The sequence below is a fragment of the Gastrolobium bilobum genome, unplaced genomic scaffold (genome assembly GCF_033153095.1).
Source record: "Gastrolobium bilobum isolate Gb01-03AN ecotype WA unplaced genomic scaffold, APGP_CSIRO_Gbil_v1 utg16848, whole genome shotgun sequence".
NCBI classification, from domain to species: domain Eukaryota; kingdom Viridiplantae; phylum Streptophyta; class Magnoliopsida; order Fabales; family Fabaceae; genus Gastrolobium; species Gastrolobium bilobum.
The window spans coordinates 362,930-375,089 of NW_026899058.1; the positions used below are offsets into that span (position 1 = coordinate 362,930).

At 31.8% G+C, this 12,160-nt stretch overlaps 2 protein-coding genes across 2 annotated transcripts; both read right to left on the reverse strand.

Moving 5' to 3' along the window:
• Positions 1-221: 221 nt before the first annotated feature.
• LOC133286749 (uncharacterized) lies at positions 222-4,554 on the reverse strand. Its single transcript, XM_061484201.1, has 3 exons — positions 4,186-4,554; positions 809-955; positions 222-652 (listed from the first exon to the last, which is right to left on the reverse strand). Exons 1-3 carry the CDS (start codon positions 4,441-4,443, stop codon positions 509-511), a joined length of 549 nt encoding a protein of 182 aa, XP_061340185.1. The 5' UTR covers positions 4,444-4,554; the 3' UTR covers positions 222-508.
• A 3,941-nt stretch (positions 4,555-8,495) lies between these two features.
• Positions 8,496-9,797, reverse strand: LOC133286700 (uncharacterized). Its single transcript, XM_061484149.1, has 3 exons — positions 9,537-9,797; positions 8,931-9,077; positions 8,496-8,639 (listed from the first exon to the last, which is right to left on the reverse strand). The coding sequence occupies exons 1-3, from the start codon at positions 9,795-9,797 to the stop codon at positions 8,496-8,498; spliced, it is 552 nt and encodes a 183-aa protein (XP_061340133.1).
• Between the last annotated feature and the right edge of the window lie 2,363 nt (positions 9,798-12,160).

The window sequence follows — 12,160 nt, forward strand, 5'->3', positions numbered from 1 at the left end:
TAACAATGGGCATAATTAACACACTAATATGGTTCTGGTCTAGGAATTCAATAATTGACTGTTGGAATAAAAAGGATAACAACCAAATGATGGTAGTTCAGTTGACACCAGGGAACTAAGTAGGTGGGGGTGAGAGCATGCGTTCAATCTTCTCCGGTACCGTATTTGAGAGCGTGCGTTCAATCTTCCAAAAATAAATAAATAAAATAACAGAAATGAAGATTTTTTTTGTTAAATAAGCAAAGAATACAAGAGCACTCTCTTGCCAAGGGACTAGCCCCTAAATTTGAGAAAAAATTACAGCCAAACACTCACAAAAGTCACAACTGTTGCCATAAGTCTCATAACCTCTCTTTTATTGTTGTGGAGATATATTCCTACGGGTAGACCTTCCATTAGAGCATCTTACATCTATTATGATATTAACAGGTCTAATTAATTGGAAGAATTTTGTTATTACAAACTTTAAATGGAACTGCAGAACAACATCCACCAGAAAGCTAAATGTTCATAAACTGGCAACAGGCATGTTATAAAAGGTAGCATGAGTAATATAGAGAAAATTTCCAGTTTTCTTCAGTTTAAACTCAAGTGCAACTACAGTTAAATTTCTTCCAGTCTTCACCACAGAGGCATTAGCTAGCACTTCTTCCTGCACAAACACATAGTGTAAAATTCATTTATTGAGTGACTATGAAACTATAACTATTAATTATGTGCTAGGGCTCCCATTCTACAAAATGCTTTTAGCCTGGTACTGCAGTAGTCAACAATAGACAGAATCAAAACAGAATACAAAAGAACTCACATTTATTGGAGTGGCAGAGAGGTAAGAAATGCTAATTTCCCCAAGAAAAAGCTCCTTGTCCTCAGCAACTACCGTTCTAGCACAAGCAGTAGAAAGGACCTCAACAAAGGACCCAACAGCCCCACCATGCAGTGTTCCAAAGCCATTCTGATATTCCAATAAAGAAAATGAAAAAAATTCAATGTACATTGTACAATCACATGACAGTTTTTTAAACAGAATTTTACTTTTGAACCAAGAAAAGTAGATTCAGTTCCTAACGAAGAAATTGGGAAAACTTTAATAATGAAACCAAAATTGCAGCTTTTCAATTGACTGAATAAGTTTGAACCAACCAAAAATTCTCAAACTTCCCAAATAATGGTTAATCAATATATAAACAACAGCAAAGATTCCTAATAATTATCTAGGAATTCATTAGTGATTTCTCATATTGCAAATTATGAGAAATTTCCATGGACCACATTGAACAAAACATTTTAAATATAAGTATGAATCAAGCGATAGTGGGGATTTCTTTCTATTAACAAAACTTGTTAAAACATAGGCATGACATCCCTTACCCAATTTCCTCAGCTAGAAAACAGAACATCAAGAACAATAAGATGACATAACAAAACAAAAAGGAAGAAGTAAGCAAAGCAAGAGAACAAAAAGGGGTTACACAGATAGTTGGTTTGGCAACAAAAGTGCAAGAGATTCGTTCCCTTTGGATATGATGGACCTTAATGAAACTCCTAAGGAAGAGAGAGTAGAAGCCATGCGTGTTGCACTTGTCAGGAACAGGGATGCCAGCCCCAACAACACTACTAACGAACAACAAAGTCTCAGAAGCATGTTGAGGGTGCAATTCCTTCGAAATTTTCAGTGATGGATACTTGGTGGCCATTGTTGACTTGTTGGATACTTGATTCCTCCGTCTCAACTCTCAAGACTTGGAATTAAATACTAAATTTATCAAAACTAGAATGATAAAAAATTATAATGTATTTACATCATGTTATAGAATATATAATCATAAGTTTATGTAAGTTTTTATTTTTTGTTAAGAAAATCTCATCACTAAGGTTAGGTTTAAGAAAAGTCCACAAGAGACCCCAAAAGAGAGCGGAAAAGTTGACGCACGAGATTTGAGCAGGTGAAGGTAGAGTACATGTTCAATCTTCTTCAATACCATATTTGGGAAGTGTTTAAAACCTTAATCCTAAACTCGTCCTGAATCAAATTAATAATAAAGAGATGAATTGATTAAAATATTTAAAAAAAAAAAAGCGGAGAAGAGAGAGAAGGGAAGAAAAGAAATGAGAACTGAGGTGAAATACATTGCAAAGTTTAACTTGAGTATTCTTATTATATATTTTATACAGCTTAAGTAGATGTTTACTAAGCTTTTCATCTTTACGAAAATTAATCAAAATATGATTTAAATTATATAATATGACAGTGTTACCACTGTCCAGTTTTCTACCACCAATATTTTACTCCCACAGCGGCCACTTCTTTTATTACAGATAGTTTCTTTTTTAATGTTGAAGGAAAAAGAAATTATTCCCCTATTGTGTCGTGTCTGGCTAAATTAATATGATTCATGTCAGCATTTTGTCAATTCAGTCAAGTCTAACTTAAGCAGCAAGTTAGTGAAACAATTAGCTAGCTATATTTTCTTTAGGGGTTTATTGTTTGTATTTTAATTGAAAATAAAGTTATTTCAGCAATTCCAAAATTATATTATTTTGAGGTAATTAATAAATGATATTTTGATAAAATTTATATAATAAAGAAACAAATAAAATTATTAAAATATCCTTCATTAATTCTCTTGATTCTCCCTAAACAACATAGTTTTGAGTTGCTGGAAATGATTTATCTTTTTCCCTTTCTTTAATAATTGAATATATATATATATATATTATTTCTTCAATCACAAGAGATAAAATTTATCTCCTACAATCCCAAAATTATGTCATTTTGAGGATTAAAAGAATTAATGAAGGATATTTTAATAATTTTATTTATTTCTTTGTTATATAAATTTTACTAAAACACCTTTCATTAATTCTCGTAAATCTCAAAAGGACGTATATATATTGGAAAGTCATAGGAGGGAGATAAAATTATCTCCTACAACCCTAAACAACATTATTTTGGAGTTTAGGATTAAAAATAAAAGATATTTAGAAATTTTATTTTCCTTTTGCATCACAAGTTTTACTAAAATTCCCTTTATTTTTAGGGGTTTGTATTTGTCATTTATCATGACACAACAAAGTTTTCTACACACACAATATTTTGTGGGGCTCACACTTTTTGAAGAAAAAAAAAACTACAGCACGCAAAACAAATCTGTATAACATTACACAATCACTTTTTCTATAACATAACTTTTATAAAACCATTATTTTTAATCTTAAACCTTCGTTTGGGATTATAAGAGATGATTTTATGATACAAGAAACGTTAATGCCATATTTTTTATTGGTGTTTTTTTTATACAATAGGTCCTATAACCTTACACAGGTTACTCAAATCCCTCACTACTAGAATAATCTATTCCATAGTATGTTTTTATAGATATTATCCTCAAAACATTACCATTTTTTGACAAATTTCTAACATCCAGAAAAATAAATTCAGTTGCAGAAAAAGAAAATGGGAAAACTATAACAGAACCCAAATTGCAGCCTTTTTCAATTGACTGAGTAAGTCACAACTAACCAAAAGCTTCAATATCCCCAAATTATGCTTAATCAAATATATAAACACTTTTCGATCTAGATAATAAAAAGTAAAAACAACTTCAATAATAATATATTAAAACATAGGCATGAATTCTCTTGATCAATTTTGTCTGCTACCAAACAGAACAAGGAGACACATAACCATAACACAACATAACAGGGTTTTTCACCCTTTTGCCCCTTATTAATTAATTAATAACCATTTTGCCCCTTATTCGAAACTATCTACCAATCTGTCCCTCTTTAATCGACTACCTTGCATTTTTAATCGACTAAACGGTTGTTGGGAGATTTAATCGACTAAATCTCTCTACTTAATCGATTAAAATCATGCTGACTTATTTTTTTTTTTTTTGTAAAATATGAAAATTTAGTCAACTAAATAGGGAGATTTAGTCGACTAAATCTCCCAGCAGCCATTTTTTGTCTGTTTTGGCCATTTAGTCGATTAAAAATGCAAGGTAGTCGACTAAAGAGGGGCAGATTGATAAATAGTTTCGAATCAAGGGCAAAATGATTATTAAGTAATTAATAAGAGGTAAAAGGGTGAAAAAGCCCAACATAACATCATTAACATGACAAAAAAAAAAAAAAAACAAGAGGAATAAGCAAGCAAGCAAGAGAATAAAAGAGGGTTACACAGATAGGGGCTTTGGCGACAACAGTGCAAGCTAATCGTCCCCGCTGTATATGATCTACTTTGATGAAACTCCGAAGGAAGCCATTGTAGAAGCCATGCGTATTAGTATTCTCTGGATCTATAATGTTGGCCCCCATAACTCTAAAGAAATCCAAGGTCTCAGAAGCACGTCGAAAGTTAATCTCCTTCGAAATTTTCAGTGATGGCGAGGAACACACAGTTTCAGGCTCAGCAGCAGAGGAAGTTTTCGAAGCCATTTTTGAGAGAGACTCTCTCTTACACGATTGCAAATTTGCAATCCAACCTTGTTATGAATAAATAGAAAGAAGTGCAACAAAACAAATAATCATTCCATGCTTTATCATGACACACCACTTTATAGTTTATAGCTGCTCCTTACTAGTGCGCCATTAGGTGGAGTCATTATTCAAAGAGTAAAGTAGAGACGTAGACGACTCAAATTTTTAATATTTGTTTAGCTGACCAATTTTCTTAACCCTTCATGTACAATGTAAATAAATATTTAAGAAATTTTGTGTTATTCTACTCGTAAATATTACAAAATCTTTAATATTATATATTGATCATCAAATATCTAACAACCCACAATTGTTATATAATTCAACCACGCACTTGTGTTGAAATATTTGATCGTGTCCTTCAATATGGATCAAAAGCAACCTGAGTGTTCTTTTTTTTACATTATTAGATTTGAGATTATTGTAGATGTTTTTTTTTTTTAAATGCCATTAGTGTATTGGTCGTGGATATAATATAATGGATTTCTATTTGACTAATTATTTTTAAAAAAAATTGTCTCTATCATTTTATTTTTTTTGTTTTTTAAAGATATCCTCTCACCAATAGCATTTTTCATGTATATGACCAGAGATCGAATTTCTAACAGCATATTTAAAAAATACAACTATTTATCAAGTGTGTTAGGCTTTATTAGTGGTCTCTATCATTTCAATAAGTGCATTCTGTAGACTATCTTGATCAAGAACCAAAATTAGTTTGAGAGCGTTTTCACAAAATGAAGTTCACACATAATAAAATAATAACTGTTTAGTCTCAACTCTTACAGTTATGGGCGAATAATTCAATTTTTTACTCTCTATCTCTATTACTCTTAATCACAGAACTAATATTCCAATCATCTAATGTACGCTATAGATTTCATCACTTTTAATAAAATCGGACCAATCCGGCTGAGTCGACCTGAAAATCAATAAACCGGTTATATAATCAGTTCGGTTGAAGAAAAAGACCGATCATGCAACAGAACCGATGCGACCGGTCCGATCCGACCAATTTTCATGAAAATCGGTGATCCGACCCGGTCCTAAAAAAAATTCAAATTTTTATTTTAAAAAAAAAATTCATAATGGTCATATTTGAATATCTTTTTGCTTATTGACTTACATAAGTTATGTATCTACAACACTTATATTATCTCAATTATGTACTATGCAAAAAAAATTAATTTGTGAACCTAAAGCCCTAGATCACGATCGTTATATTTTTGTTTGATCCTTTATTAGATAATAATATGTGATTTATTATTTTTTATATTAAAATATTTGAAATTTTTATCATTTTTTTTTAGATATTTGAGTATGTTTATAATTGTTTAATATAAATTATAAAATTACATTTAATCATCGGATTATACGATTGAATCAGTGATCCATTGATTGAACCAGTAACTCACTCCAGTACCTCAACCGACTCAATGATTACACCAATTTTAATAACATTAATTTTCATAGTTGGCTTTCGGACGAGAAATATCCTCGGAACAATTTAAAAAAAAAAATACTAATCAGATTGTCCTATCTACTATTTATGTTTGCACAGTCAACTCAACTCAATCAATCATGAAGAAAATAATTTAAGATAGGCTAGAAAAATCTTAAATTCGCAAAAACCCACTAATTATTTGGGAAAAGAAAACAAAATAAAGAAACTTAAAAAGAAAGAGAGTTGAAAATAGTTCCCACTTAACGAGTGTAACTAGTAATAACAATGAAAATGCATGCCTTCTCTCTCCTATCTCTCCAACCTTCTTCTCCAAAAATAATTCCATGGTCTCTTTTTCTCTCTTCCTTTTTCTTTTCTCTCTCTTCTCTTCTTTCCTTTCTTTCTATCCGGCTCACGTGAGCCGAGATCGCTGAATAATTGCTCCTTCTTCTCTGTTTCCTCTACCACAAATAAATCTTACCTAGTACGCAAGCATCGAATTTGGTGCTCCTCTTTTTCTAAATGAAAAAAAATTATTATCTCATTTAAATCAAATCTTCATTTTTATTTTTATTTTCCTTCAAATCTAAATTTTTTACCCTTTAAGAAGGGATGTATGTACAGATGTAGCACCAAAAATTGGTTCCTCTCCCACGCCCTTTTTTTTCAGAACTTCTAAAATAACCGCTACAAAATCCATATTTAACATTTTGTTATAGACGTTCAATATCTTATTAAAGGACCCATTTTTAAAAAAAGCTTAAGACTATCCCTTTTATTTTTTATTTTTTTTATACATGCCTGTACTTTTATTTAAGTAAACACTGGTGATTACTTCACCAAATAAATAAAGGGTTTTATGTAAGGGAGAAAGTGGACTGGGCTGGGTCAAGCTTTGTTTCGAAAAGCCCAAGCCTACGCCAAAAAATTTCAATTTGGCCTAGCCCAAGCTTAGTATGAGTCTAATTGTTAGCCTGACTTGTCCCGTTTATAAAAAAACAAATGGCCTGACTTGGTCTGTTAGCCTGTTAATTTTTAACTTCCAAGCATAACCATGAATCAACTTTACGAAGTACTCAAATTCTGTTGCTACACCAAAAATCATAATTTCAACGTCCAATCAGAATCATGAATCATAACAAAACTCATATAATATGCATTTAAGCCATTTTCAAAAGCAAAATGCTCAAACTAAATAACATATATTTTATCAGATCCAACAAACAAATCCATATACTATGTAAATTAAAATAACTACGTGAATCCAACAAACACATCATGATGCTTGTACTAAGTATAACCTTTCCCAAAAATCTTTTAATATATTCATATACACAATCTAACATGTTGAGAAGTTGGTTCCTCCTATATAAGAAATAAAGTAAGATTTCTATTAAAATATAATCGAATATAATTAAGTTATAAATAATTGTAATTGATTAAATTTATATCTTTTATTTTTCCTTCAAGGCATACTTACTCTATTTTATTTTAGAGTAAATATCTTCTTTGGTCCCTAACAAAAAACACGGTCCTCACTTTAGTCCCTTACAAAAATAAATTAGTCAGTTAGTCTCTAACAAATTCAAAGTGAACCCATTTTAGTCCTTTTGAGGGACTATTATGAGTCTTTTTTGAATTTGTGAGGGACCACGATTTCAATTAAATGGGTCCACTTTGAATTTGTTAGGGACTAACTGACTAATTTATTTTTGTAAGGGTCTAAAGTGGGGACCGTGTTTTTTGTTAGGGACCAAAAATGGTATTTACTCTTTATTTTATTTAAAATAAATAGTATAATATAGGTCGTCCTGCAGGCTTATAGGCCCGGCCTTTTAAAAGTGGGCATACGGCCTTTTTATTAAAAAGGCTTTTTTAAGGCCCAAGTCCGCCTTATTATACAAAATATACTAGGTCAGGTCTAGCCTGATGTAGGTCAAATCGTAGGCCCCTGTAGGCCGGCCCGGCCCAGTTTCACCCCTAGTTTTATGTTTATCATGTAACATAACACAACTTCACTTTCTTACACACATTAAAGAGGTGAGGTCCACGTGTTTTTCTTTCTTTTTCGTCATTCCATTTTCTCTCTCCCTTTTTTTATTGTGTGTGTTGGAAACAAAACTTAAGTCATGTAACATAACATTAATAAAATCCATAAATAAATAAATAAAAGACTGGTAATTGGTTTTATATATAACCACTAATCGACCAAACATTATATAAAATAAAAGTATCTTCTTCCCAACTCCTGAGCGACCATACAGGACAGGACATCCAGAGCAACATTCAGGAAAAAAAATGAAGCATTGGGAATTTCTGATAATTGTCTTGCAAATTATCATAAATTTCGATGGACCACATTTATCAAAACAAGAAAACATCTTTAATATAAGTATGAAACTCCCTCCCCTTGCCAGTTTTCTCAGCCGCCAAACAGAACATCAAGAATTGTAGTAGAACTAATAATGATAAATCAAAACATAGGCATAAATTAAAAATTGAAGAATTTTGTTATGACAAGCACTGAATAGAACTGCAGAATTACGTCGGCCATAAAGCTAAATGTTCATAAACTGGCAACTGGCATGTTATAGAAGGTAGCATGAGTAATATATAGCAAATTCCCAGTTTTCTTCAGTTTGAACTCAAGTGCTACGACAGTCAAATTTCTTCCAGTCTTCACAACGGAAGCATTAGCTAGCACTTCTTCCTGCATAAACATGTAGTGCAAAATCCATTTAATAAAAGGGTTTAAGCCATGAAGAGGGTATATGAACATCAAAATGGCACATTCTAAAGACTAATAGATAGGGATGAGAATCGGAGCCATCAAATAAAGTATAACATTTCCTCAGTCAGCACAACAAACCATTCTAAGGGCCGGGGTTGAACTCCATGCAATTTGTCTTAACACATGCTAATTTGAAGAAAAAGCAAAATAGTATTGTATTGCAATAGACAAAAAATGGAAAGAATTAAAACAGAATACAAAAGAACTCACATTCATTGGAGTACCAGAGAGGTAAGAAATACTAACTCCCCCAAGAAAAAGTTCCTTGTCCTCAGCAACTACAGTTCTAGCACAAGCAGTAGACAGAATCTCAACCAAGGACCCAATAAACCCTCCATGCAGTGTTCCAAAGGCATTCTGCAATTCCAATAAAGAAAATGAAAAACAAAAGTCCACATACAACCACATGACGTTTTTTAGGCAAATTTTTAAATTCAAACCCAGAAAAACAAATTCAGTTGTTAACAAAGAAAATAGGAAAACTTTCACAGAACCCCAAATTACACACCCTTTCAATTGACTGAATAAGTCTCAACCAACCAAAAACTTCAATACTCCCCAAATAATGCTTAATCAATACAAACAATTTTCCATCCTGATAATAAAAACAACTTCAATAATAATATATTAAAATATAAGTGTTAGAGAAATATAAAACTATTAATATAGTCTCACCCAACGGCTTAAGTTTTTGAGTTGAATTGATTCATTACAATAGGCATGAATTCCCTTAATCAATTTTGTCAGCTACCAAACAGAACATAAGTTACATAACACAACATAACGTGACAAAACTAAACTAATAAAAGGGTTTACACAGATTTGGGCTTTGGCTACAACAGTGCAAGCTATTCTTCCCCGTTGGATATGATCTACTTTGATGAAACTCCGAAGGAAGCCATTGTAGAAGCCATGCTTATTGGTAGTCTCTGGAGCGATAAAGTTGGCCCCCACAGCTCTTAAGAAATTCATGGTCTCAGAAATACGTCGAATGTTCATTTCCTTTGAAACTTTCAGTGATGGCGAGGAACACACAGTTTCAGACACATTAGCAGCAGAGGAAGTTTTTGCCGCCATTCTTGACCTTCTCTCGCTGGACAGGATTGAAATCCAACGTTGTGTTGTAATGAAAATGCAACAAAAACAATATTATTATATGCTTTTCACGACACCCTCCATTGTTCAAAAAGAAGACTACTCAAATATTTAAATATCAGTTTATTTGACCAATAATCTTAACCCTTCATCTACAATACTGGTTGTATTATGAGAAATTGTGTTTTTCTTTTCTTAAATGTTAATTTATTATTTTTAAGATTTTACATTGATCATCAAAAGTCAAACTAACAACACAAAATTGTTATATAATTCAATCACTTGTTTTTAGCTCTGTCCTTCAATGTAGATCAAAAGCAATTTTTTATTTTTTATTTTACATTATTAGATTTAAAGGAGGCGAAACGAAACATTGATAAAACTGTTTCTTCATACTTATGGGTTCGAATATAGGAAACAGCCTATTTGCAATTATGCAAAGGTAAGATTGCGTAAAAAGATTTTCTCCATCCCATAAGCCTCTTTATAATTATGCAAGGAAAAAGTTGCGTAAAAGAATTTCTTTCACTCCACACTCGCTAGTCGGGTTTAAGGGAGAATTATAATACTATTGATTTAGGTAGCTTACACATTACGCCACCCAAGTTGTCCTCCTTACTCCTCCAAAATCTTCTCGGCATGCTGTTAGGTGCATTTAATCACACGTGTTTTGTCTGCATTAGCTAACATTATGAAGTCAACCCTTATCACATGCATTGTTGCTGCCCATTCCATGTATAATACTGACCTTAATAAGTCCAATGAAGCCATTGGTTTCTTAAAAGAAAGGAAGCTGTATTAAACCTAGATCAGACCGGCCGGTTTGACCGGTTCAATCAAGAATCGAACTCCAGTTGAATAACTCGATCAGTTGTGCAGTTGAACTGATACGAACCGGTTGATCCATCCAAAAACCAGGTTCAAATCGGTACGAGTTTATTAAATTTTATGCAAAATATTGACAGAGTTGCAAGCTTGACTTGAATCACTTGATGTTTACGGGTTTACCACTGAGCTAAACACTATATTTTCATTATAATTCTGTTATTATTATACTTATTATATAAACTTATATAAATTTAGTTTGACCGGTTCCATCGTTGACTCGTGAGTTCAACCAGTGACTCATTGATTTACTATCTTCACTGAGTCAATGAATAACTGGAATTTAATAACATGTACTTGCTTTATAAAGTGAAATTAGGAGAGGAATGACATTATATAAGACCAATGTATGTAGCCTTGGCCTTCTCTCTGTGTTTCATTGAATATTAATCCATTTTGACATTGCTCATGTGCAGAGATTATTTATAAAGAAAAAATAATTCTTTTATATTGACATATTCAAAAGGCTTTAAGTCACATTTCAAAAATAATAGAGTAAATATCTTTTTTGGTTCTCAGCAAATTTCACGATGCCCGCTTTAGTCCCTAACAAATAAAAAGGCTCATCGTGGTCCCTAAGAAATTCAAAATGGACCTATTTAGTTGAAATCGTGGTCCCTCACAAATTCAAAAAAGACTCATGTTAGTCCCTCAAAAGGACTAAAATGGATTCATTTTGAATTTCTTAGATATCACGATGGGTCTTTTTATTTGCTAGGAACTAAAGCGAGGATCGTGAAATTTGCTAAGGACCAAAAATAGTATTTACTCAAAATAATAATCATAATAATAAAATTTGTGACCGTGTCACACACAAAATAACATACGCTTTTATCAAAAGGCTATAGAAAAAAGTTACTTTTTAGTTTTTTCTGTATAATTTTGAAAATAATTTCAAAAATTGTTTAAACGAAAACCTTAAAATGAAAACACAATTCTTCTTTCTGAATGCTATTTCTCGTCCTTTTTTTCTTTCTTTTTTTGGTATCCTATTTCTCGTCCTTTTACTCCAACGGCATAAACATGAAATTCATTTACTTTATTTTTTAAGTGAGAAATTCAATAATAAAACATATCAAAACGTACCAAAGAATGTTCATGTCCAAGTAAAAGATCAAAAATCAAAATTTTCATCTAGCATTTTCTATTTCATGTTTTACTACATACATTGGGTTATAGTATGGTCTAGAGAAAATTGCAATGAATAGGATTTTAGAATCCTTCAATAGTCTATGGTACTTAGGGGAATATATCATCAATGGACTAAACAAGACAAATGACACCAAGTGAATCTGACATTGTGTTACAATTCAAAATCTTAAGGCATTGAGCTTTTGAACTTTTGGAGTCGTTTTCATTTTTTTCTATTTATATTTTAACATGGATAATTTCGTAATTTGTGTTATTTTCTTTTTCATTACCTATTTAAGGGTATTGTGAATCTTAGTTTATTTGGTAAT